General features: G+C 45.3%; 1 protein-coding gene, 1 long non-coding RNA gene and 1 pseudogene across 28 annotated transcripts in view; 1 reads left to right on the top strand and 2 right to left on the bottom strand.

Annotated features, from left to right (window-relative positions):
- Positions 1 to 26,883, top strand: part of NFIA (nuclear factor I A) — a 620,032-nt gene that overhangs the window by 199,592 nt on the left and 393,557 nt on the right. For 8 of the 26 annotated variants that reach the window (XM_051857698.3, XM_017346248.4, XM_017346245.4 and 5 more), the window contains exon 1: positions 22,515 to 22,758. The exons of 2 other annotated variants lie outside the window; for them this stretch is intronic. In XM_051857698.3, the coding sequence (XP_051713658.2) occupies positions 22,732 to 22,758 (27 nt within the window). In that variant the 5' untranslated portion in view covers positions 22,515 to 22,731. Of the gene's footprint in view, positions 1 to 16,999; positions 17,544 to 21,664; positions 22,002 to 22,514; positions 22,759 to 26,883 lie in introns of those variants that run through there. 16 more of the 26 variants (XM_089337306.1, XM_089337305.1, XM_089337308.1 and 13 more) reach the window with 9 other exon arrangements.
- LOC100356891 (peptidyl-prolyl cis-trans isomerase FKBP1A-like) lies at positions 14,387 to 14,897 on the bottom strand (annotated as a pseudogene).
- Positions 21,053 to 22,895, bottom strand: LOC103350165 (uncharacterized). Of its 2 annotated transcripts, XR_016237323.1 has the most exons (4): positions 22,755 to 22,895; positions 21,898 to 22,013; positions 21,315 to 21,479; positions 21,053 to 21,156 (listed from the first exon to the last, which is right to left on the bottom strand). It is a non-coding gene; the product is annotated as an uncharacterized LOC103350165 (long non-coding RNA). The 2 variants fall into 2 exon arrangements; XR_016237324.1 differs by lacking the exon at positions 21,053 to 21,156 and having other exon boundaries at positions 21,317 to 21,437.

The raw sequence follows: 26,883 nt of genomic DNA, 5'->3' as shown, positions 1-26,883 counted from the left end.
CAGATGCCACCTGAAGAGTGTGACCTCTTTTTCTCTCTACATTACCCCTACACCCTTGCCATAATCCTCTTTCTTTCCTAGATGATATCTTGGGATTGTCACCGGAAAAAAAAAAAAAAGTACTTAGAAAGCACATCGTTTACCCTGTGCCATTTTCCAGAGAGGAGCCCAAGTTCACAGGGAACCCAGCACTCCTCATGGCCCCTTAGAGACGATTTAAAAGTCTTTAGACTAAGAACACACTTTAAGGGAAAGGTCTGAGCAACATTTTGGGGGGCACAAGATACATAAAGAAGTGGCTGTCTTACTCCTTTCTTCCTTTTTGAGGTGCTCCCGGAATGTCTTCACCAGATGTTTACTCAAGAACTTGTAATTGCAGAGGCTTCAATATGTGCGTGCATTTTAAGCCCAGCGCTTCAGATCTGAACTCAGTCCTAATGGGTTTTCTTTTTCTGTCTTTCGAAGGGGGGGGGTAGTTTTGCCTGTAAGAGACCCCGCGTCTTTACGGAGTCTGCGTTACCGTCAGTCACTTTCACGCTGCGACGTGATGGTCTCACAGTCTAGTTTTATTCGGACTTTATTTTGCTCCGAGCTGCAAGCCCCTGTCCGCTCTGCAGAAACGGGGGTCGGGGGCTGGGATGACGAGCCGTTTAGCTCTCCACCACCACCACCCCCACCTCCCAGATCCGCACGGCGACCCGGCCGGTTCCCCGGGGCCCTGGCGCGCGCGCACGCACTCGCTCACACGTGTGTCGGGCCCGTGTGGGCGCCCGTGGATCTGGACAGGCGCGCGCGCGTGATTTAGAGCGACAGCAGCAAGAGCCGGACTGAAGCAGTGAATTATTTTGCGTGATAAATCAACTTGATGGTCTCCACACTGTACCTCCATTATTCACCCGAGTGCTCGGTGGTTACGGCGGACGTGCACTGCGGCAAAAATGTCCTCGGAGCCGCTAATTTTGTGGCCACTGCGGCGGCGGCGGCGCGGGGGCGCGAGCACGGATTGATTTTCAAGACCGCGTCTCCTTCAGTGCAACTCGCCCAATGGCATCGAGTTGACAGCTGAAGCCTCCCAGGATGCGTGTGGACTGGGTTTTGTACCTGCGATTTTTAAAAATGTTTTTCTTTGCGGGTGGGAGGAGAGGAGCCAAGCTATCGGTGCAGGGAAGGAGATAGACCTTGTCGGTTTTATCTTGCTTTTGCTCCCTTCAAAAAGAAAAGCAAAGAGAAAGAAAATGGCCACCACCGCTCCTGGAGCCTAGGGGAGGCCAGCCTTTTGCGGCTAGGAGATAACGCTGTGAATCTCGTCGGGCCCCTCCACTCCCTCCGACCCTCGGCCCCCACGGGGTCAGCCTGGAGACAGCCCTGGGGGAGGACGGTCACAGGCAGTTGCGCGCGTCATTTGTCCCCACTCGCTCTTTGCTTCTGACAACTGGTTACCGGTTCTTCCTTTTCAAGCTGATCGTTTGGGTCTGGTGATGGAAGTTTAAATAAAATTGCGTCCAGAGTAGGTTTGCTTTGTCTTCTACGTAAACACCGAGCGGTGCAGCGGTTGAACAGCAGCGGAGGGGCAGTTCCCCCTGCAGCTCCCGTGGCGAGCACCTGGGGCTGACACAGCCCGGCGGTGACACGCACCTTTGTTTTGTTTTGCTTTGAACAGCAAACTAATTACCAACTGATTTACTAGATGTGTATTGAAGACTGTGAGTTTTTTAAAAAGCACATCCAGATTTTTATTTTCAGACATTGTTGTGTCGCCGTTCTCTATAACCCAGCATTCAGATATTACTAGTCTGGTCATTTCTTCTTAAAAAGTGGAGTTCCAATACTTGGGGGGCGGATGCAGGGGAGAGACAGCCTTGGTGCTATATTTTGTTTGCAGGGCAAAGCCTGTTTTCCAAGGAGGTGGGAAACTTTCCGTTCATAAAGTTGGCACTGACGCATTTCTCCTAGGTCTTTAGTTCTGAAGCTGCTTACAAAGCCTTGGTAGCATTTGTCAAACTGGAAAGATAATTGCTGTGTAAGTAATGTCACAGTGTTGCATAATAATAACTTAAGCAACGGGTCTTTGTTTACAGTCAGGTAACTTTCTCAGTTTTAAAGGGTTTAAGTGCACTGCAGATTGCAAATTAGCAGCTGTGGTGAAGAAAGCCTTCATGATCCAGCCCTCCTGGGTTGGTTCTGCAGTGCCAACCTTACATGCATTTACCAGGGGCTAGAGGGCCCTGTTTTCCTTGAAAAGAAGAGTGAGATTGGGAAGGAAAAGGCCAAGCTGATGGCTTTAACTTACTTGATAAAGTCAGCCTGGATTGTCCATGATATGGGAGAATCCATCCTCCCGTTTAAGGGAAATTAAAAAGCCAGATGCAGCAGTGTAGTGAAAACCTTCTTGGTTGGATGGGAGTGGATACCGAGGGGAGTAAGCTGGGCCAAGACAACTGAAACAGGGCTGCTCTCAGATGAATCTGAAAGAGTGGAAGGAAATAGCACAACCAACAGCCCCATTTGCTCCACAGTGGAAAACAAACGTTGGTCTTTTGTTTGGGTCACTATTTCAGGACCTGTGATTTGTAGATAGTGCACAGTGTGCATGTTATTTGATTTGGAGATAGATGAGGTATGTTAATTCAGTCACTAAAGAAGACAGGAATGGATGAGGGTTAACTTCTCAGTGCACAAAAAAGCAGCCCACCAACTCCAAATAGACAGGAGGTCCCTGCTCTTCCAGAAAACAGCAACTCACCATTCTTTGTCTCTATAGCCAGATACCAGAGCCTCAGTGTTGGGCATCCATAGCTATAACAGTAAAATACCGAATGCATAAATATGAACACACAAAAATTAACAAAGAAGTCTCTGCAGGGCATTAGGCAGGGCCATCAACTCATGAAATGTTCCCCTAAAGTGTATCTGAATTAATTTATTTGATATCTTCCTTGTTAACCAAAATTTAACATTATAGACACCTAGTCTGGCAGCAGAGTTATCTTTTTAAGACTTACCTAGTATGGTTGTTTCATAAGGGAAAAAAAAACCATGAACCAAACTTTCTTATTGTACATAAAGTTTAGTAAAATTCTTAATGTGCTGCTGCTTTGAACCATCTTGTTAGAGTGAATTGATATTTCATTTAGTGATATTCGTATCTATCTGAATACTAAACATGTTAGCCATTATTTTCTTGTTTATGTTTTTATTTTTAAAGTAGCAAGCTACCAGCAAAAAATTCAGATTTTTCTCATACTGGGATTGCTGTATCAGTGAAGTGCTTTTGATTTTCGTCTTAGGATTTGAATTCTTGCATTAAACTTTTTTCCTCCAAAGATTTGTGTATTTGTAAGGTAGAATGACAGAGAGAAAGGGAGAGGGAAGGCGAGATCTGCTATCCACTGGTTCACTATCCAAATGTCAGCAGCAGCCAGGCCTGGGCCATGATGGATCCAGGAGCCCAAAACTCCATTTAGGTCTCCCACCTGGTAGCAGACATCCAAGTGCGTAGGTCAGTATCTGCTATCTTCCTGGGGCACATTAGCAGGAAGCTGGATCTGAAGTGGAATAGCAGATCCCGGAACCAGCACTCTAAAATGGGATGCAGGTGTTCCAAGAGGCAGCTTAACTCACTGCACCACAACACTGGTCCCGCATTAAACTTTTTTTTTTTTTTTTTTTTTTTTTGACAGGCAGAGTGGACAGTGAGAGAGAGAGAGAGACAGAGAGAAAGGTCTTCCTTTGCCATTGGTTCACCCTCCAATGGCCGCCGCTGCAGCCGGCGCACCGCGCTGATCCGATGGCAGGAGCCAGGATCCAGGTGCTTTTCCTGGTCTCCCATGGGGTGCAGGGCCCAAGCACCTGGGCCATCCTCCACTGCACTCCCTGGCCATAGCAGAGAGCTGGCCTGGAAGAGGGGCTACCGGGACAGAATCCGGTGCCCCGACCGGGACTAGAACCCGGTGTGCCGGCGCTGCAAGGTGGAGGATTAGCCTATTGAGCCACGGCGCCGGCTTTAAACTTTTATATTAACTGTGAAAGCTAAGGAGGTTTTTGAGGGGGAGCACTTTAAAGTTAATGCAATTATATCCATCTACCAGCCAAGAAAGTCTGCTACCATTGTACTTAATCCTACTAAGACAGTAACTCATAATAGTAACATTATGCAATGTTAGGTTTTTAAAAATTAAAGGCTTTGAACAAATTGAAACACTGGAGTGATCAAGTAAATAAGTTAAAACAATATAGACACCTGTAAAACTATGATATAATTTACAAGTTACATGAATAAAAGAAGGGGGATGCATTTTATAAGCCCTTCAACACCTTTCCAACTTTTTTCAATTTATTTGAGTAAGAGGCAGAGATAAATCTTCCATCCTTTGTTTCACTCCAGAAATGTCCACCATAGCCAGGGCTGGGCCAGCAGCCTGGAACTCAGTTAGGGTCTCCTGTGTGGATGGCAGGGACCCAAGTACTTGAACCATCACCTGCTGCTGCCCAGGGTGCACATTAGCAAGAAGTTAGAATTGGAAGTGGAGCTGGGACTCAAACCTAGAAACTCTGATAAGGGATGCAGGTGTCCCAAATGATGCATCACATGCTGGCCCCCAATTAGGAACATTTAACTTAGGAAATAACAAGGGTCTGTGTCAATGTTGTTATCTCCAATCCTAAGAACAACTCTCCGGGCTACCAGAAAAAAAAAATCACATGGTGTCTCAAATAGCAAATGATATCGCAATTTGCATTTCTTTCAATTATCTGTAATATAAAGTTCAATTATCTTCTCACATTCCGACTTTGAAAAACTAAATTGGACACTAATAACTAGTCTTACCACACTTTGATGCAAGTGTCATGCCCAGAATTTACTCAAATATGCAGTCACAGCAGGACATAGCATTTCCTTTGATATGATATTCTCAGAAGATAGTCCTATAATATAAGGTAGTGGATCTCCATCTGCTGTCTTGTGTCACATGTTGTCACCTACTGGAGAATGCTATCATTCTTTGGCCTTTTGGCAAGTCAGTTGCGCCTAGAATCACTTGCTGTTTTAGAGACCAAACCACCCCTTACTTGCCCGGCATCCCCAGAACCTAATGTAATGCCTGACACATCAGCTACAGTTTGATAGTTCGTGTCTTAAAAAAAAATTTTGATTAGGGGGCCAGTGCTCTTGTATAGGGTATTGGGCCTCCACCTGTGGCATGGGTATCCCATATGGGCATCAGTTCAAGTCTGGTGTGCTCCACTTCTGATTCAGCTCCCTGCTGATGACCTGGAAAAGCAGTCCATGTGGTTCAATTGCTTGGGCCTCTGTACCCATATGGGAGATTGGGAGGAAACTCCTGGCTCCTGGCTTCGGATCAGCCCAGCTCTGGCTGTTGCAGCCATTTGGGATGTGAACCAGTGGATGGAAGATCTCTCTCTCTGCCTTTCCCTCTCTCTGTCTGTAACTCTGCATCTCAAATAAATAAATAAATAAATCTTTTAAAAAAAGTTTTTGATTAGTGAGTGTAAATTTTAGTAGTCTATACAGCTAGCAGAAACACGTTGTCAGAGAACCAGTTGGGAAAATTTTATTTCTGTTTACTATCTCACGGCAAAATATGTTCAATATTATCAACTTTATAGCTCTTCCAAGGACTAACAAACTAAGAGGAATAATGTCAAAACCAGAAACACCATTCTTTGGCCTCTTTCTTGAACAAGTCCTTTTTTTGATGTACTGTTAACATACCAAGTACATTACTAACTACGAATTTTCCAGTTCTCAGCCTAGTCCTGCTTGAAACCGTTTAAAGTAAACTCGCCAAACGACGCCACTCTTTATAATTGGTTCTCCTTGCTTTCATTTTAGTTTTCTTTTCTTGCTAAACAGAAAGTTAAAGCTATGCAAAACTGACAAAATTTATTAGAGGTAAATGCCATTCTTTCCAGCAACATTTTACATTTTACGCTGCTGGTCGAATAAATCTTAATATCTGCAGTAAACCCAGGCATTATTCTGCCTGAGTATTTTTCCAAACAACTCATTTCTGCATTCATGTGATCTGAGATAGGAACCAACTTCTTTTCTTGGCCCATTAAAAATAACGGCCTTCAGGGATCATTCGTTGTTTTCATAGGTACGCAATTCTGCCGATGCAGCACAATTTATAACTTTCATGGCAAAGAAAACAAGACATATATAAGAAAGGAAAAGAGCATTACCGTGTCATTTTATGATTTTATAATACTACATTATTTATGTAAAAAAAAAAGTACCAAACCAGAACTAGACTTTTTGCATCCCAATTAAGGGAAATGTCTACTTAAACAAATATGTATTTTTAAAATTCTACTATAAAGATATTATTTTAAAATGTGTTATTTAATTTTTTAGTTTTACAAAGGGATGATAATCTCCCATCAGAAGTTTTTTTCCTAAATTGCTCTAGCATTACAGCCCTAAAACATTCATTGGCAAACTAATAACCTGCAGACATTAATGTGTTACAACCAGGATGTGTAGGTTCCCTGAACAGTTTCACATTTGGGGAGAAATGGTGCCTGAACACTTTTCACTGTAAGTGGCATAGCATAGCATTGTTTATCGAGCAGTGAGTTTGATCTAAATGTCTTTTGTTCCAGACTAAGCTCAGGACATCTTGACTAACTTTCCCACTTTCAAAGCACAAGGGGAAAAATGAGATAACGGAGGAAAGAAAGAATGCGTAGTTTGTTTCTCCAGCCCTGCAATTCACTCCTCACATTGCTGTCAGAGTGATTTTCCCAAACAAAATCTCATATTGTTAGCAACTTCTTAAAACCTTTGCTGTCTCTCTGCTGTGGCCCGGGAGGGCAGTGGAGGATGTCCCAAGTGCTTGGGCCCCTGCATCCGCTTGGGAGACCAGGAGAAAGCACCTGGCTCCTGGCTTCGGATCAGCGCAGCGTGCCGGCCGTAGCGGCCATTTAGGGAGTGAACCAACAGAAGGAAGGAAGGAAGACCTTTCTCTCTGTCTCTCTCTGTCTAACTCTGCCTGTCAAAAAAAAAAAAAAAAAAAAAAAAAAAGAACTTTGTTGTCCAGATACAGTCTACAGACTTACAAGTTGATCACTGGGCCAAAATGCCTTTACTGCTTCAGCTTCATCTGGTTTTTTTTTTTTTTTTAATGATGGGTTTATGTTTTAAAAGTATTCATTTATTAGATTTATTTGTTTATATATTTATTATTTGAAAGGCAGAGAGACAGAGAAATTGTCCATCTACTGGCTCACTTCACAGATGCCAGCCAGAGCTGGGCAGGGTCAGGCTGAAACCAGGAGGATCCTGGAACTCAATCAGAGTCTCCCACATGGATGGCAGGAACCCAACTACTTGGGCTCTTTTGCTGCCTTCCAAGGTATGCATTTAGAAAGAAGCTGGAATTGGAAGCACAGCCAGGACTTGAGCCAGGGCACTCCAACATGGGACACTGGCATCCCAGGCAGCATCTTAACTGCTGTGCCAAATGCCCACTAATTAGCATCATCTTGACACCTGCTTTCCCACTAACTTGCAGTCCATTTTATTTCTTCCTCATGCCAGCCTTTCTAATCCCAACTTCATACACCCTGGAGAACTCGGATGCATCTTTGAGAAAAAACACTGCTACAGCATTCAAAAAGATCTTCTGAAATGAGTGAATGAAGGAATAAATTTATGACCCCATTCCATTATGCAGAATCATAGACCTTTAAAATTTCAAAAGACCTTGGATATCAATGAGTTCAAAGACATTTTTCAGATGAGGAAACCAAAACTGGTCCCTCAAATTCAAATGACTTCCAAGGATCACACAGTGAATGGGAAGACGAGAATCAGCTCCATATATGAAACAAGTGGCTGGAGAACTTGCTGGATACTTTCTCCAAAGATCAATAATAGCACTATTCCCTTCTCAAAAAATTAAAATAGAGTTACTGTATGATTCAGCAACTCCATCTCTGGGTACATATACAAAACCAATGCAAACAAGGACTTGAACTGAAATTTATACGCCCATGGTCATAGTAGCTTTATTCACAATTGTCAAAAGTTTGGAAGCCACTAGGTATCCTTGGGCAAATAAATGAATAAACAAAATTACACACACACACACACTTCAAAAAGTTCATAGAAATGGAATTTTTAAAAGGTTATTTCAGTGGCCAGCGCCACGGCTCACTAGGCTAATCCTCCGCCTGCAGTGCCAGCACCCTGGGTTCTAGTCCTGGTCAGGGCACCGGATCCTGTCCTGGTTGCTCCTCTTCCAGTCCAGCTCTCTGCTGTAGCCTGGGGAAGGCAGTGAAGGATGGCCCAAGGGCTTGGGCCCCTGCACCCACATGGGAGACCAGGAGGAAGCACCCGGTTCCTGGCTTCGGATCAGCACAGCGCTGGCCGTAGTGGGCATTTCAATCATTTTTAGATGCACAGTTCATTGGCATTAAGTAGATGTAAATTGTTGGGCAACCATCACCATCGCTTAATATATATTTAATATAATATTTGATATATTAATTTGATATATATTTAATATATTATATATATATATATTTCACCATGGTTTTAAAAATCCTGCTATTTCCATAAGAGACCTCCAGTATAGTGTCAGCTTGTGCCTCATCTCTCCACTCTGGTCCACTCAGCATCATGTTTTCTCTAATGCTTTTGGTTGACCCATAATCCTGGTTCTTAGTTAAGTGAACTCTGAGACAAGACATCCACTTATTACTGCTTGTTGTATCAAACAGCAACCCTGATCCTAGAACTTGCTTGATTACCGGTCTCTTTGCTGAACCCATGTTGAGTCATCTTATGAAAGAGACAAACCAGGAGAGGCTGGAACACTGAAGACAAAGATCAGAAATGAGAGTTTGAAGCCATAGTGTCCATGCCAACTGGATTGTCCAGGTCCCATTTAATTCTTATCCTACTATGGAGGGATGGTGGTAGTTGTGATCTTAGCAATAGTAGGGTAACTGTGAAAAAGTACAGAATCAGAAGGGTCAACCTCAGTGAATTCTGTTCTTTCTTTGTTGCTGATTTTCTGGGCCTATGTTATCAACTGAGACAAATTCTGATGTAGTATAATGGGAGCACCAGGGCCATTAGCCAGCGTAATTGCTCAAATAGTTATTCGCACTGCCTCTGTCCTCACGCTGGTGGGACTGTCGTTCAGGCACTGAGCACATGGCTCTGGGTGTTGCAGTGGAGACCATCCTGTCGGTGACAACCCAGGTCTGGGTGTTTGTATGGTAGAGAGGGGAAGGAAATCTTAAGAATATTGCTTTTCAGTTTCCTTCTTGAATTGGTTATTAGGAAACTCAAAGTCAAAATTTTAGATCAACTCTAGAAAGAATATGGAATCTCATTGCATGTATTCTAGATATTGCCTTGGTTTTACCTTATTTTAATTTTAGTAGAATATGAGTATGTGTGTGTTAAAAGATGGCCCAAGTCCTTGGGCCCCTGTACCTGCATGGGAGACCAGGAGAAAGCACCTGGCTCCTGGCTTCAGATCAGCGCAGCTCTGGCCACTTAGGATTGGTGCAGCTCTGGCCGTTGTGGCCATCTGGGGAGTGAACCAGCGGATGGAAGACCTCTCTCTATAACTCTGTCTTTCAAATAAATATCTTTAAAAAAATGAGTATGTGTGTGTGTATGTGTGTGTCTGTATATATATATATATAAAACACACATACACACCCTTCCATCCCAAAACCAATAGAACACAGGCAGAAAAAATTCGACTAAATATTCATATTCCTTGTTCTGTCTAGCCCTCCATTAACAACGGTTGATAATATTGGCCTTCATGAAATAGAAACAAATTTTTTGGGTGGATTCCCACTTGTGATTCCATTGAATCCTTAGTGAACCTCATGAAATAAACAAGTCTGATGACATTTACATTTTATAGACGATTAAACCCTAAGAAGGAGACCACCAGTCACCAAGAGTAAAGAAGGAAACTCGATTAGCCCAGCTCAAAAAACCAATTCACTCCTCTCTGAGTTACAGTTCTAGACAGGTGCCCCCACCCCTGCCCTCACTTATTTTTTTCTGAAAATTATCCTTTAACTGTTTAAACACATTTGGGTAAATCTTTAAGAACTAGCCTCAATTTTATAGCTATCCTTCCAGCTCAGACAACTAACCATTTTCTTTCTCCTATCAGACTCATTAGCAACATATCTTCCACTTTCCCAGGCCTTTTTTCTACGTTGATACCAGAGATGGTTATTCATTCCTTTTCCATTCCTGCAGAATACCCTTTGCATGATGTAATGATATTGGCACCAGGCTGGGGACTAATTCCTTACCAGCTGTGTAGACATCAGCAAGCTACTTAACTCTGCTAGTTTCAGTTTTATCATCTGTAAAATGTGGTGGCTGGAGACTTCTGAATTCCCTTTCAGCTCTCTCCTTCTGTGAATTGGAAACTCATGCATTGCTACCTTTACTTTAGTCAGGGTTTCCTTCCTCTAGTAACTCTTGCAGCTCAGTTGTATGACATCGCTTCTGGTCTTCTGCAGTTTATGGTGGTGGGTCCAAGACAAGAAGGAGTGGTCTATGTGTCGACCTTTCATTATGATAGAGTCATCTAATCATCCAAATTGTTCATTTTTGAAATAATTCTGTTACCTTAAAATAAGTATTTTTAAAAGATGAATTTATTTGAAAGGCAGAGTTACAGAGAGGCATAGGCAGAGAGAGAGGTCTTCCGTCTGCTGGTTCACTCCCCATATGGCCGCAACAGCCGGAGCTGTGCTGATCCAAAGCCAGGAGCCAGGAGGTTCTTCCAGGTCTCCCATGTGGGTGCAGGGGCCCAAGGACTTGGGCCACCTTCCACTGCTTTCCTAGGCCATAGCAGAGAGCCAAATTAGAAGCAGAGCAGCCAGGACACAAACTGGCGCCCATATGGGATGCTGGCACTGCAGGTGGTGGCTTTACCCGCCATGCCACAGCACCAGCACCGCAAATTGTTCTCTAAAAAACTTGAAGCCTGAACTCTGTCCTAAGCCAGACATCATAGTCAGTGCTTTGGGGAGAATTCTAAATGAATGGAATATTCTATTCAACTATTTACTGAGTGAATGACCTTGAGTAACTCTCTATATATAGTTTCCCGAGCCTCAGTTTCCACATTTGTGTGGTGGAAATGACAATGCCTTTCCCATCTACCCAGCAGGAAAGTGAAAAGTGATAACACGTGTGGAAGACCTGTGAAAAGCAAATTCAATGCCATGCTGTTTATTTCTAAAACTCTCCCTTTGTGATAATGTTCTGTCTTATAGCAACCATGCTCCGGCCCCCATTTTCTACTAGAGTGGAAAGCTAGAAAAAGTAACCATTTGATCACGTACTCATTCACACATTCATTCAACAAACATTTATTGAGGATCTACTATGGTACATAGTACATACAGGGATGAATAAAATAATTGCAGTTGCCAGCAGCTCATAGTCTAGTAAACAGACACACAAATAGATGACACGTATGCAGTGTGACAAGAGCTGTCTTAGATGAGCGCAAGATGTCTAAGGGCATCTGGAAATATAATCCTGCTTCCTGACAAAATGAGTGGAACAGGGAGAAAACTTCAGGGACTTCTGAACAGAAAGAATCGCACAAAGGGTAATGAATTGTATGGTGTATAAGGAAGTGATGAAAAGATCAAAGGGTGTCATTTATTGTGGCAGGGATGAGAGCTCTGCAGGGAAATTCGCAGAAGGGGAAAGGAAGCTGGTAGTAAAACCGAATGTGTTATGGACTAAGCTGGGGTACTGAAGAAAAAACAATCCAAGGATATGATGAGATTGTTTTATAATCTTCATGATTAGTTACAGTAAAGGCTGGGATACAATGCTGTATCAGAAATCTCAAAAACACAGTGACTTAAGAACAATCTAGGCTGCAGAAGCAACTCTGCTCTGTGATGTCATTTAACAACCCAGGTTCCTTACATCTTGGCTCCCAGGGCATTGTCTTGGTCTGTGTAGATGAAGTTAGGTCCCTAACATGATCTCATTTGTAAAGGGTCACAAGTTCTGGACAAATTTCTTTTAAGTAAGAAACATGGAAGTTGCACTCAACAAATCTGCTCATATTCATGGAGAAGAATCTAATCATGTGCCATACATAGCTGCAAGGAAGGCCAGGAAATACTGCTTCTAACTGTTCATCTATTTATCCAAGAGAGAATTGATTTGGGGGGGAGGGGACCATAGTCTACACAACCTGTCTACTTGGGAGTCTCAACAATTCCTAGATTTAGTTTTACTTATTATGTTGATCATTTATATTGCAATGAATGCTTGTGTTGATTACCTAGTCTAAATAGTGCTTTGTACTACTTAGGATTTACACAGGCAGATGAGGAAAATGTGAACTATAGGAGAATTCTCTGAAAAGCTCCGGGAAAAATGGGATTAAAAGTTGTTTATTTGGGGCATACAAAAATTTTTCTTCTCTCTCTCTCAACAGACAGGAAAAAAAAATACATAAAAATGTTCTATCTGCTGATTCATTCTCCAAAGGCCCACAAAGAGTTGAGCAAGGCCAAACTCAGGAACCTGGAACTCAATTCAGGTCTCCTACATGTTTAGCAGGAACCCAACTACTTGAGCCATCACCTGCTTTTCCCAGGGTGCACATTAAAAGGAATTTGGAATGGGAAGTAGAGATAGAACTTGAACCCACATACTCAGATATGAGATGGGGGTACCCCAAGCAGAGTCTTAACCATCATACCAAATTCCTGCCACACAAAAATTTTGAAATATGCAACTTCCATGAACTTTCTGAAGAACTCCTCATTTTTGTGTCAACTTTGTTCACAAATTATAAGAAATTAATTAAAAATATATGTTTTTAGTAACAGTTGATTTTGTAAGACTCTGATGTTTTAGTATCCATATCAATGTCTTACAAGAGGGTTAAATTTTTTATTTTGCTCAACAAAACAGAATTCCTGGAAAAGCCTACTATTTTCAAGGCATCCGGCCAAGTTACAGGAAAAAATGAGGCTATCAATGGGTTTGGCAACCCCGTCACCCCATTCAATGTGTACCTGATTTTTAGTGGTATGGTAGAGCTGATGTTCCTGCAATGCAAATTCAGAGGTAGGAGACAACCAATACAGTGTAAATATTCAGTCTATGGGAGCCATTGTCACTGGCATTATTTTAAAACCATTTAAATAGAAGAGGCAGTAAGAGAGCCTCTTTTACTACTGTGTCTGACTATGCATTTTCTAGGCATTTGAACTTCTGGGAGAGTCTGGAAAGATTTCACTCCTACATTGCTCCTGTTTATCAAAGTGTATGAAAACTACCAGTGCTCAGTCTCCTTTGCCTCCTCATCTTTTTCTCACTCTCTACTCTGCTTCTCTTTCTCTCACTCTCTCACTCTTTCCAGCTGTGCTATAGCCTCAGACTTACTCATATTCCCTTACATTTTTCTTATTCGTCTCTTTGCTCCATTACTAGAAGACCTTTCCAATTTGTAGATCTTACTTTGTATGGGAACATCTTTTGCTCAAATGCCCTTGAGGTCTTTCCATTCTCTCAAGTAAAAGTTCAAATGGCTTACAAGGCTCTCCACCACCTTGTCTCAGCCTGCCTTTCTAACTTCATTGCTAGTTACTAGAACACAAACTAATTCTAGCTAGGCAACTAGCCCCCATGGAATGGATCCCCATTCTCTGGCCCACTGTGTACATGCACATCACTGTATTTTCCCAAAATGGAATGCCCTGTCCCTTCCTTTTCCACCTGACAAATGTGTACTTTTGGCCCAACCAAATGTCATTTCCTCCTTTTTTAGCCATCATAACTCTATCTGTACTTCCAGGAAAAAAAAAATCATAGAGCTGCCAATGCCTTTATATATACAAAAATTGGACATGGCATAATCACATTACATTGTTATTGATATTTGGATTTTATCTCACAGTAGGTTGATGTTCTATTTTACAGCTGTTACTTAATCACCTCAAGGACACACAACCTAGCGCTATCCCAACTAGGCCCAGAACTTTTTTTTTGGTTACTTATAAACATTATTTCTATTTACTAATATTCTATTCTAGGTGAAAGTTGTATGCTACCAGGAAATGGATACTCAGTAAAGGAAGTACAGATAGGCTGGTCAGGCATTTTCCATAGCAGTTAAGACACAAGCTGGGGCACTTCCATTGGGTATCAGGTGCTGGGGCTTGACTCCTCCCCTAGTCCAGTTTCCTGTTAATGCACACCTGGAAGGCAGCAGGTAATGGCTCAAGTTCTTGGGTCCCTGCCCCCCACATAAGAGGCCTGCACTGAGTTGACTATTGGATTGTCCAGCCTGGTTCAACCGTGGCTGTTGCGTTTTGTACAGAGGGCGTCGTGAAACTGCAGGAAAAGCTCGGGATGGATTCACGTGCACGTATCTGGAGCACCAGACCCTCCAAGGCAGATCCAAGAACAGGGAGCTGAGGGAGGAGGCCATTCCTGTCATTCCAGTTTTAGAAGCTCCACATCGAAGACGAGAGTGGCGTGTGGTGGGATGATGCCCGGGTGCCCAGTGGCACCATAGGCATAGTCTGGGGAGATGGTCAGTTTGGCTCTCTGACCCACACTCATCTGGGCAACCCCTTCTTCCCAGCCTCGATCACCTCCTGCTTGCCCAGCATAAACTTAAAGGGCTTGTTCCTGTCCCGGGAGGAATCGAATTTCTTTCCATCTTCAAGCATCCCGGTGTAGTGCACCACGCAGGTCTGGCCGTGCTTCCGGAAGGTGCCCCCGTCTCCGGGGGAGATGGTCTCCACCTGCACTCCCATGGCAGCGGCAGCGGACGCTGGGCAGGCGGCGAGGCGGACAGCGTGGACCGAGAGCAGACCTGGCAGCGGTTCCGCGGCTCTGCTCAGCCCTGCCTGCCTGTCTCTCTGTCTTTCAAATAAGTAAAACTAATAAATAAAAATTGGGGGAACAGAGGGTTAAACTGCTGCTTGGGATACCTGTATCCCATATGGGAGTCTTGCACCTCATACAGGAGTGCTGGCAACTCCACTTCAGATCCAGCTTCCTGCGAATACATCCTGGGAGGCAGGAGATGATGATACAAATGCAAGGGCTCCTGCCACCATTGTCAGAGGCCTGGATGGAGTTTGAGACTCCTGGCTTTGGCCGGGCTCAGAGCTAACTGTTACAGGTATTTGGAGAAGTGAATGCAAAGATGGACGATCTCTCTCTCTCTCACTTTGCCTTTCAAGCAGATAAAAATAAATAAACATTTAAAAAATGTGATAGGGAATGGGTGTTGTGCTGCAAGGGGTTAAGCTGCAACTTGAGATGTTTGCATCCTATATTGGTTGGAGTTCTGGTTCAAATCCAGATTACTCAGCACTTCTCATCAAGTTTCCTGCTAATGTGCCTGGGAGGCTGTGCATGTTGGCTCAAGTATTTTGGACCCTGCCACCCATCTGGGAGATCTGGATAGAGTTCCTGGCTCTTGGCTTTGGACAGACCCAGTCCTGATTGTTGTAGTTATTTGGGGAGTAAACCAGAGGATGGAAGATCTCTCTTTCTCATTCTCTCTCTATTTATGTCTTTCAAATAAATAAGTAAATCTTTAAAAAGTGTGTAGTGTTAATCTGTTAATTTTTAAAACATAATTATATTAAAAAAGAAGAAAAAATGCCATGGGCTTTCTAGAGAGAGAACTATAAGGGGCAGAAAATAAGAATCTATAAGAGGCAGATCAGAACAGCAAAGCCTGTGTAATGCCAAGGGCAGCCACGGCACAGTCCCTGCCAGTAATGCTGCATCACTGGTCTGGCTATAAAGTGCAAGACTAAAGCTAAAAATGTGTTCAAAATAAAACACGAGCTTTCTCCAACCTTTAGCTTAATTATACAAGGTCCTGTTAGTAATTAATTAGGTGGCTTCACCAAGGACAGTTAAGAAAATCCAACAGCTGCCAGGTTGCTTCCTATTCCTCTTGACTTCTTCTTGGGTAATTTTTATCAAGAAAGCTACGCATACATTTTCTTGTAACTCATTGTTTTGGCAAAATGTCCTAAGCTACTTAACTGACATTAAGCAAACATTTTAAAACAACAGCAAATGCAGCAGCTTGGTTGTGACAGTTGCTATTTAAAGAGATATTACCTCCTTTTAGACCTGTGCCCTTTACCCCCCTCTCCCCACCAAGGCTATTCTGCTGTTGAAAATAGGCACCGAATGTTGACATTGAAATATCCAGATGACATGGGCTTACGGAAAGAGTCTGGGTTCATGAAATAAGATGACTCCATGAGATGAACTTAATATTCCACTAATTATCTTTTAATAACCCCACTTTAAATGTCAAAACTCTTCCAGCTACCTTGGTGGGGGGAGAGCGTGTTAGGAAAGAGAGGGTTGGCTCTAGTGTGGAACCCAGATTCTGTAGGATATTGACAAATCAGATGCTCAGCAATTAAATTCCAATTTCACCGGTATAGCCAGCCTGCCTTAAAGGGACAGCTGCATTCTGGAGGGAGCCCACCTAACAATCTTTATGTTCAGTCATCTTTCCGAACCAGGGCAGAAGCTTTATTTCTCTGCAAGTTCTCTGTGACACCCTGCACTCTTCTGATTTAATGCACCAGGGAGGGTCTTTACCTCTTGGTCTACACCAGTGCAAATAAAGGTTAAATCTCTCACTAACCATCCTGAACTACACTAATAACTCACGAGAGGCTCTGGCAAACGGAGAAGGCAAATGTGCAAGGCTGGACTCCAATGCACCAAAGCCCCGCGATGGCGGGCAGAGCTGGCTCCAGCCTCCCGTCCCCGCAGGACCCGCAGCGAGGCCCGCAAGCAGCAGCACTCGCACTGCGCCAAAGCCAGGATCCCGTGATCCGGGCCTAGCAACGCAGGGGCTTTTCTCGCGCACGGTGTCCCGACCGGAGCTTGCGCCGAACGCAGGGGCTCCCATTGGCCACGCGCCGCGGGGGAGGAGGAGACTGGCGCGGAGGGAGGAGAGCAGAGGAGGGGAGAAGGGGCCAGGCCTTTCCCCGGCCCCCTTCGGGCCCCCTCGGCAGGCGGCCGCCGCCGCCTCCCGCGTGGTTACTATGCAAATTGCAGCGATTGCGGAAATAAACAAGGGGGCAGGGAGCCGAGAGAGGGACTGGCGGATCGATTGCAACTTCTGCAAAGTCTCGTACCATCCAAAGCACACCAGGCAAAAGCAGAGAGGATCTGAGAAGCAGCCAGCACGGGTTGGATCGCTTTCAAAAGAGGAGAGAGGGAGAGACAGAGACAGAGAGAGAGGGAGAGAACGCGCATTGCAATTGCAAAAGCCTTCTGATTTGGAGTTAAATATATATATTATATATATATATATATATATCCAAGAAGCCTGCAATTGGCCAACAGCTTTTTAAAAAATCTCTTCCGGGTTTTCAACGGTTCCAAGTTTATTTAGATTTTTTTTCTTTAATGCAAAAAAGGGACAACAAATGAAGCAATTCGCCTGAACACTTTAAAGTTTCTCACGTACTCTTTTTACATTGCAATGGTACGTGGTGCATCTTAAACTTTCTATTTTGCATTTATACTATGTGCGTTTTATAAACAACAATGATGGCAGAATGGTTTTGCGTAATGGCTAAGACTTTAAAATTTCGCTCGCTCACGCACTTCACTGATTGCTGGGTAAATGTCTATTGTGATGGTTTTGTTTTAAAGATGTAGCTTTGTGGATGCCGTTTTGTGCGCCGTGCATCAGGAGACCGTGTTTCCTTTTTTTTTTTTTTTTTTCGGGATTTGAAAAAATTGCTGAGCTTGACAAATTTTTTTCCTCCTAGCGCCTGCTCGGTTCCAGAAAGGGGTGGGGGGAAATCCTGTACGTGCTCTGTTCTGTAAAAGACGTCTGGCCTCAGCAGTCAACCTAACCCGAAAGAAATGTCTGGACCCGCAGAATAATTGACGATTCGATCCTCTAATCAATGGGACCACCCGGGAGATTGACAAAGGCTTGGTCCAATCACGAGCACGCTTGGCTGTACAATGGTTCGCAGTAGCCAGAGGGGGCGGGGCGGAGGAGACCTGAAGTTCTCTGCGGCTCGATCTGTCAAAGCTGCAGGCTCTTCCGGATTTAGCAAGCACAATAGCAAAGAGTTGTCGAGTTTCAGAAAAAAGGAAAGCTGATTGGGGGATTCTCGCATGAACTGCACGCCTTGTTTGCCTGTTGGGAAAAGTCAGACAAATCTTGCTAGAGAGAGACTTTGCCTTAGTTGTGATTTGTAACCTCAGGGAAGTTGGTGTGACCGTGGTGGAAGGTGAGGTTTAAACAGCGCGTGCCTGCACGGTGGGACTGCAGTGGCTCTGGGAAGGAATATATTGCGCACTCAGCATTACAAAACTTCGCACTCAGATTGTCTTAGAAGCTTTGGTATTGGGAGTACTTGGGAGGAAGGGGTGAGCCTCTCTTGAACTCTAAACAGCAATTTTAAGGCACACACACACAGAGATTCACAGGTGGACTGACAGCTGTTTCACAGAGCTGAAAGGAAGGAGGGGAAGGGAGCGTCTTTTCCTGAATTCTCCTGTTTGAAGTGTATGGTCAGCAGCAAACAGGACACTAAGACTGGCCAAGTTCACATTTCTTGTTACCACAGCAGCCCCAGCTGACTCCCTCAACGGCTAGCTGGAGTCTGGCCTCTTGAGCAGGTCCTTGACACCAATCCAATGGAAACCAGCTGCAGCTTGGAGGCACTGACTGACCAGCTCCTTGTCTTGGAGGCACTGACTGACAGTCTCTGAGAGGTATCCATCTCCTTCTCTGAATGCTGCAGACCTCAATGCTGTGAGGAATGCAGGCTTACACCTTGCTTGAATTCTGGGACTGTAGTGAGCTTTGGGAAGTGAATGGAAAATCATATGGTCTCTTTTCTTTCCTTTTTTTTTTTTTTTTTTTTTGGATTAAATTCCCATCAAGCTGTTTCCCAAGGCTTCAGGCCTCCTAATCAAATCTGGTTTGGAAATTTGCTGTAGGATTTCACTCTATCAGTTGGGCAACATGATTCAGTTGAAGATTATATGCATATAAGACAAGTCTGCACACAACTGACCAGAAGGTCAAAAGCTAGAGAGGAAGAAGGTTGGAGAAGGCTAGTTAATAAAGTTAGTCTTGGTAAGAACTAGAGTTAATGGTGTTGTGACTTACGACTCCCAGTCCTATCTTCACTGCTTTGGGTATTAAAATCTAAATCATATTAATAAGATCTCCCTATTAAGTAACCTCTAAAATGAGAGGTATTTGAGATGTACATATAAGTGAAACCTTATTGACGTAATTTATATATCTAAGAGGATTTCACTAAAGCTGGCAAGGTAGCGTCTCTGCAAATAAAACACAGCAAATGCAAGGCTGGGCTCGGTGCCAGGAAGAATATGGATAGCAGAGAGCATGACAGGAGCCTCCTTTGCTCAGACAATCCCATTTCAAGGCAGCCTCCTACACTTGCAAAATAAATGATTGGAGCGGTTATTTCCAATAAGGGGTTTATCCTTCCTAACAATGGGTCATTTATATGATTGCAATAAACTAGTTTTCATACTTCACCTGCGCTTCCTGCACTGCTCCACTTTCTGCAACCCCCACCCCCACCCCTCCCGTCCCTGCTCTCTCTCAAGTGTCCTAGTATCTTTGTGAACTCTGCACAAGGGTTTACTTTTCCAAGTTGGGAAGAGGGGAGAGAGTTGGAAATGTTTTTTACCCCCAATGTGCCCTTTGAGGAACATCTGTTTCTTTGTGTGTGTTTAAATTTATGCCTGTTGGAGAGAAAGTTACCAGAAGCCTTTTTGTAACTGTAACTCTTCTACTGTATTTTTCTCAGTCTTGTTTCCAAACGCTGTAGTTGGAACCGAGCTCTGAGTGCTGCCCCCGCCTCCGCCCCCGCCCGCCCTCCCCCCAGGCGCGGGGGAGGGAGCGGGAGCTGGCGGAGATAGGAGAGAAAGCAGGGGCGGATGTGAAAGGCTTTAGTGCTGAACTTGGATCCAGCCCTTGCCTAGAGGGCGCAAACAATCGTCCCATATCCAAAAGTCTTACGAAGGGCGCCAAAAGTTACTTAAGATAATATTGCTAACCGCAGAGAGCTGGAAATCGCGGGCACATCCACTGCTGCAACAAAAGACGTTTTTAAACTAGAAATATCAGCATTAAATTACTTTCCCTCGTTTAAAAAAAGGAAACAGGGCGATGTGCCAGTTCTTTTTAAAAATTTCTTTTTTTTCCTTGAGGCTCAATCAAACGTAAGAATCTTTGCTGTTTTGAGAAGAGGCAGATGTGAAGTGTACCTTTTAATACGACAAAAGAAAGATTTTAATCTGCTCTGGAAGAGAGCTTCCCAAGAGCACACAGTCGGAACAATAACGCCTCGCTGTGCCTCAGTTACATGTTGGGACAGTCAGCCAGAAACTTCTATCGAGGAAACTTGGAGCGCGTCGAAGTTATAGATCCCAGCAAAGGTTTTCGCGGCCAGGGTGCTGTCTCTGTAACTCGGCTTAGTTTGCAGGATACTTCTTCTCTACTGAAACCCAAGAGGAATCAGGAAAAACAGTTTAGCTTGGAAAAATGGACTCTCATTAAAGGCTGAAGTTATTATTTCTCTTCACTCCTGAAATAATCAGACACTTCCAAGGAGATGTCAGAGGTGGGAATGCTTTTTTTGAGCACTGGGGAATGAGTTGGGCAGTCAAGTGACTACAGAATAATACAAAATAACTTCAGACAGATGCAGAACTGTTCCACAGGATTTTATTTTTGCTCATTCTCCAGTAGCGTATTTCCTTCCTCTTATTATTATTTTTAAAAATCTGAATGAAAGTGGCCTTAACACACTACTCACCCTCATTTGCCTAGTGGGCATTCCTACAGGAATCTCTTTTCAGAGTCTCTCTGGCTAAGTCGCCTCTGTCTCCCAAGGAGCAGACCCCCGCCCCACCCCCACCCCCCGTGTGCCAGTGATAATCCCCCCCCCCTTTCCTTCTGGAATTCTTGAGCAGGGTTGGCAAATGCAGCAGGCTGGGGAGTAAGGTGAGGGAGAGGAGGAGGAGGCAAAGATGGGAAGGAGGTTTGGAGGAGGCAGGTATACTAATTTTTTCTTCCTTCTAGGAGAGAGGAGAGCCTAGAGAGAAAATATGAAGTTAAAAAAAAAAAACTGGAAAAGCAAGCTTTTTGGCAACTTGCCAAACCCTAAAAACCACCCCCCCTTTCTGCCAAAACAATACTTTAGTAAACCTAAAATAATTGCAGGAAGTTCTTTTCCATTTTAAGAACTGTTACCTGGGGGGGAGGGAAAAAGAGAGGATTCTTAAAAGGCCCCCCTCCAGGGGTGTCCCGGGACCGAGGACGGTCAGGGTAGCCCAGGTCCAGCTCTGGCATGCCTTCACGGATCAGAGTATCTCCCTGCCCAAAGAGGACATCCCTTTCACATTTTTTTTTCCTGTCCTAAAAAGAAAAAGATGTCACCTCTAAACCACTGTTGTTTCTGAACATGATAGAACTTTTGTGTATGGTGTCTGTGTTCAGACCCAGTCGTCTCACGGTCCTGGGGGCGGGGGCGGGGACGGGGGGGGGTAGCACCCCCCCCCCACGAATCTCCGCCTTCCTTTCTCCAGCGCGCCCCCCACCCCGTAAGCCGGTGAATCTCGGGTGTGAAATGACGCCCCACCACCCCCGCTTCTGAGTGCCACAGGACTGGGAGCCGCACAAAGTTTGCAGGGTTTTGTGCATAATTACCTCTGCCGAAGAATCTATTCCCACAGAAAGCTTCGCTGGAGAGATTACAATGCTTTGAGCCGTACCGCATTTCAGAGGGGAAAGAAAGTTACCTAGGAGGTCTGAATTTTCAAAGAAATTTGCATACATGCAAATGTGCAGCCGGGCCTCCTCCTCGGTTCCCTCGGTGCCCACACAGTGGCCCGCGGGGTGCGGGGCAACCTGGCCAAGGGGCCCGATTCCTCCACCGAGGTCCGCGAAGGTCTGCGGCGCGGGTGGGGGGATGGGGACGAGGAAAAGTAGTTTTGTTTGCTTAAGCACATCCTGTGGCAGCCTATAGCTGCCCGGGGCTGACTGTAACCGCTCCTCACTGCGCTACCCAGCACTGCGCGGAGCGGGCCAGGGGGCGGGGGGCGAACAGCCAGCCAGCGAGCGAGGGGGCGACCCGGCGCGGGCGGGCGCGAGCGAGCGAGCGGGCGGGCGGGCGAGCGGGCGGCCGCGGAGACTCGGGACCCGGCTGGCCGCGCGGCGCCGCAGCCGCCCCCTCCCCCACGCACCCCCTCCCGCCGGCGGCGGCGGCGGCGGCGCGAGCGGGCGCGGCTGTGCGGTGCGGTGCAGAGCGGAGGCGGAGGCGGGCGCGCGGCAGCTCGCGGCACCCGGCCGGGCCGGCGCGGGAGCGGGAAAGAGTGCGCTATGCCTTTAACGCCCGCGTACAGTAGGCATGTATAGTGCAGTGTAGGGAAACTCTAGGCGGGGTTAAAGTTCAGCCCATGGAGCGGCACTAGCGCTGGCGGCTGCAGTTGAGCCGAGTTGGAAATGTGAACGCAAGAAGCAGGCTTGATTTTTTTTTCTCCCCCCTTCTCTCTCTCTCTCTCTCTCTCTCCCCCTCTCTCCCTCTCTCTCCCTCTGCTCTCACCCACACTCACGCACACCTCCGGCCCGCACACCCAGACGCACACGCACACCCCACCGCCCGGCAGTTATGTATTCTCCGCTCTGTCTCACCCAGGTAAGCAGCTGCGGGGATGCGGAGGGCCGGGGGCCGGGGTGGCAGGGGGCGCGCGGCGCCGTCGCGGCGACCGGGCCCGGGCCGGGCGCGGGTCTCGGCGTGGGCCGAGTCTGCGCGGGTGCCTGTGCGCGTGTGTGCCGGGGGCGCCGCTTGAAGAAAGTAACTTTGTTTCCATGCGGGTGCATTCCTCTCGCACGGCCATTTGTGTGGGCACATGGCTAATGGCGCCCTCTTATTAATGCGTTAATTAATATCGGGGCGCCCGACTGCGGAGCGGCGGTGCTGGCGGACGCCCCGCACGTGTTCCGCGCTGGGGCTGCAGCCCATGACGCGCCGAAATCTGGACTCCGCGTCTCCGCCGCCCCGCGCGGGTTCCGGGAGCTCCGCGGCGCCCGGGGAGGGGGCCGCCGACGGTGCCCGGAGCGCGCCCCGCACGGCCGGGGCAGCCGCAGCCCCTGGCACTGCGCGGGCGGGGGGGACCGCCCCGCCAAGCCCGCGCCGCCGCGGCCCCCAGCTGCCTTCCCGAACTCTTACTTTTGTTTATTGTTTGTCAGCCTGCGGGGTCCGGCCGCGGGCCGCCGTCCGGGCCCCGGCCCGGCCCGGACAGCGCCCCTGGACGCGGGCGGTGGCGGCGGCGGCGGTGGCGACGAGTCCTCCGCGGAGCGGGGCTGCGTGGACGCGCGTCGCCCCGCGCCGGCCGGGTGGAGCCTGCGCCCTCGCCGCCCGCTGGCGGCCCGCTCGCTTTCCCCCCACCCAGCGTGAAAGTTTCGGGGCCGGGAAGAGCCCACGCTGCGCAGGCGGCGAGCGGTGGAGGCCGCGGCCGTGGGCCGGGGAGTGACGCGCGGAGTTGGGCTCCCGGCCGCGGGCCCGAGCGGCGGCCCGGGCCAGACGCGGCTCCCCCCGCCGCCGCCGCCGCCGCCGCCTCCGTCGCCGCCCCTCGCGAGCGGCCGCCCGGCGCGCCGGACGGGGGCAACTTTTTCCTCGGCCTCCGCGCGGCGCGGGGGGCTCCCGCGCCCCTCCGGTGCGTGCCCTGCCCGCAGTCCTGAGATGGTACCACCCCCAGCCGAAATACTGCCCCTTCGCGTCGCCGGAGCTGGTCCCTTTCGAATACATTATTTATTTTCTTTGACTGAAAGGCATAGAATCAAAGTGATTTTGCACTAAAACCATTTTCTTTTTTTTTTTTTTTTAAAGCGTGAGTTTTCATGCTGCTTTGGTACCGGGTGATTGACCATGAACCACCTACAGAACTTCTGTGCTACAAATAAAATGTTTATTCCCCACTCCCTGTGAAACCTGCTAACACTTCTTGGCCCTCATTTAGCAGGAGATAACGGTTTACCCCGGTGCTTTCTGGAAGGCTAAGAAGTATAAGTAGTTTTCTTTCTCCTCTGGATTCTAGATTTATTTCCCACATGACAGCCCTTCTTCCTGCAATATCTAACAGTTAGAATTCTGGCTATTTGATCTCAGAAGACTCTTAAATGCATCTTTTATGTTGAAACGGTCTGTTTGGGATTTAGGCCTAGCATTAATAATGGATAGCAGTTGCTTTTAGTTATTGTAAAAGTTTTTGGTGTTTTTTTTTTTTCTAACAAACTTCCAAAGTTCCTATTTTAGTAACTTGTGGAAGTATGGAATGAAACTTTTCCAACCACTTCTGGCAAGGTTCACGATTGCATATGGATAAGATGCAAAGTGTAAGATAATTTGAATGAGTTACGGGCTACAGTGAAAACGCTGAGATTCGAAGGCTGAAGTTCAGGCTGGCAGAAGTTTGCAGCTCATAGAACTTGTGGACAATACCAGTGAGCTGCAGCGAGGGGAAGGACCCTCCGGTGCTTAGTGTCTGCTTCAGTTAACCCCGGGAAAAGATGCATTGAAATTCTGCAATCCTGCAGAGTTGAGGATACCTGTGTATCCATTTAAGCCCTGGGCATAGTCAGGTATTTAACAGAGTTGGCCTCCCTGGGTTCCTGAGCTATTATCACATTAAGAAAGTTCCCCCACCTCCCTTTTTTTTTTTTTTTTTACCTCTCCTACATCCTTGGCAGCCTTGATGCATTCACTAGGCCTTGTGGAAGCACCACTAAGAGAAATGCTTATTTAATACAACAGTTTGAGAAGAACATGTACGATAAATAGGGAGTGAACGGTCATTTATTTTATGGATTCTCCTTTTAAAAATGGATTTACAATTGATTTAATTTGCTGGAATATTTATAATGTTTTAGGGCCAGAGTTTGAAAGAAAAATGTAGGTAGTTTATTGCTCATTAAAAAAATAAATCCAGTAAGCACACTGATAAAAGTACTCAAAAGGAAAGAATAAACTCCATCTACATGTACCAGGAAAATGCCAGATAGCTTATTTTATTCAGCATGGGCACTTCATAACCAAGTCTTGTAACCTCACAGAATAATGATAACCCAGCAGAGACTTTTAGGTGAATGTTAAAAAAAAAAAAAAGTTCCCAGAAATATCAGCATTCAGTAGTTCTGTTAGAATTGGCTTGCTTTTAAATAGATCAGTGTTTAGGGTGCTGATTCAAAGTAATACCACTTTTTGAAACAGGTTTTCAGGTTTGTTTTTATTGGTGGCCTCTAACTTTCTCATGTCGTACAGATGCGAAATATCCTTTGTTTTCTCTTGAATATTTTGAAATACCGTATAGCTTATGGTGATATGTTCAGTAGCATGACTTCTGAAGGCATACTGTTCCGTTATTTTTTTAAGACTCACTATTTGTGTTATCTCTGAACATTTCCTGTGCGTTAATGATATTCTTTAGTTTTGATGTTTTGAAAAATTCTTATGAAGAATTGACAAAGATATATTTTAAAAAGTTAGCTAGTATTTTAGTTGTGCGTGTGAGTCAAATTATTCGAAATATTGTGAACTTTTATTGGCACATTCTAATACCTTTGGGGAGTAATACATTGTAAATATTTTTGATGTAAAATTGGGGACTTAGATTATTATTAATGACTAGTTTACATAGTTGGCCTCATTTAAAGGTTTTTATGATGAGATATATGGGCATTTGGTTGGCAGGTAAACAAAATCCTTTTGAACACGAATGAACGCAGTTCACAGTTTTTGAGAAGTGTGTCGGGAGTATCCTCGACCACTTAAAATGCCACATTAGAATGTTTACTTAAATGTTTATTATCATTCATAAGGCTTTGAAATAAGATAACATTTTAACAGCTATCGATTGTTTGGGGGTAGGTTATTCTTTGCATTGTAAGATGGGACTGAGACTTTAAAATGAAGTCCTGCTTTTGGTGAGGCTCAATTTGTAGTTTAAGGCGCTCTCATTGAGTTCTTTGCAGAATACGGCCAATCCATGGTCCCCAGCAGCTCCTGGAAATGTAGGAATATCAGTCAGGGTGAAGGACTGTTCCAAACCTGAAATTTACGTATTTCGGAGCATTTCGAGGATGAGCTCAGAATTTAGTCATGTTTAAATGCTTTGTGGTTTGGCGTACACCTTCGCAGATAAACTGTGACTTGCCCTCAATTTGTTTCTGCTGAAGCATGGGACTTAAGATTCTCAAACATGAGAAAATTTTAAAATGCTAGTGGTATATGGTTGAGAATAATACAATTCTGGTATTTTTCTCTGTTCTCCCTCACTTAGTGTGCACACATGTTACGAAAGCTGGCTGCTTGTCCTTGGGGCTCTTTTATTGAAAAAGAGCACTTTTCAAAGCTCAGCTTGAAATGCAGAGCCTGAAATTTGTGTAGAGCGGAAAAAAATGTCAGTTATTGAAGTGATTTATTATGTATTTATTAATATACGCTGAGTTTTAAAAAATTAATCATATGTAGGATTTAGGCAGTTGATTATAGTTTGCTAAATTATCACAGACTTGCATAGTAAAATATTTTACCAATTTCCCCCTCTCAGTTTGTATCTGAATATTTAAAAATTTAATCATTTTGAATAATATTTTGGGCTTTATAATTTCTCGTACTTCTGAAGTACATATTTAGATGGATGTAACAAACCAATAAAGAATGTGTTCTTATAATACCTGTCTATCCTTAAAAAAAAGTCATCAGAGATCTTTTTGGTTTTCTTGTCCGCGTTTATTTGAAAGTCAATAGTTTATCTTTGGG

This window comes from Oryctolagus cuniculus, chromosome 7, assembly GCF_051225735.1.
Source record: "Oryctolagus cuniculus isolate XC-2025 breed Fujian yellow rabbit chromosome 7, ASM5122573v1, whole genome shotgun sequence".
Lineage (NCBI taxonomy): Eukaryota > Metazoa > Chordata > Mammalia > Lagomorpha > Leporidae > Oryctolagus > Oryctolagus cuniculus.
The sequence above is the reverse complement of the archived record's forward strand: the minus strand, read 5'-3'. Positions and strand labels throughout refer to the sequence as shown.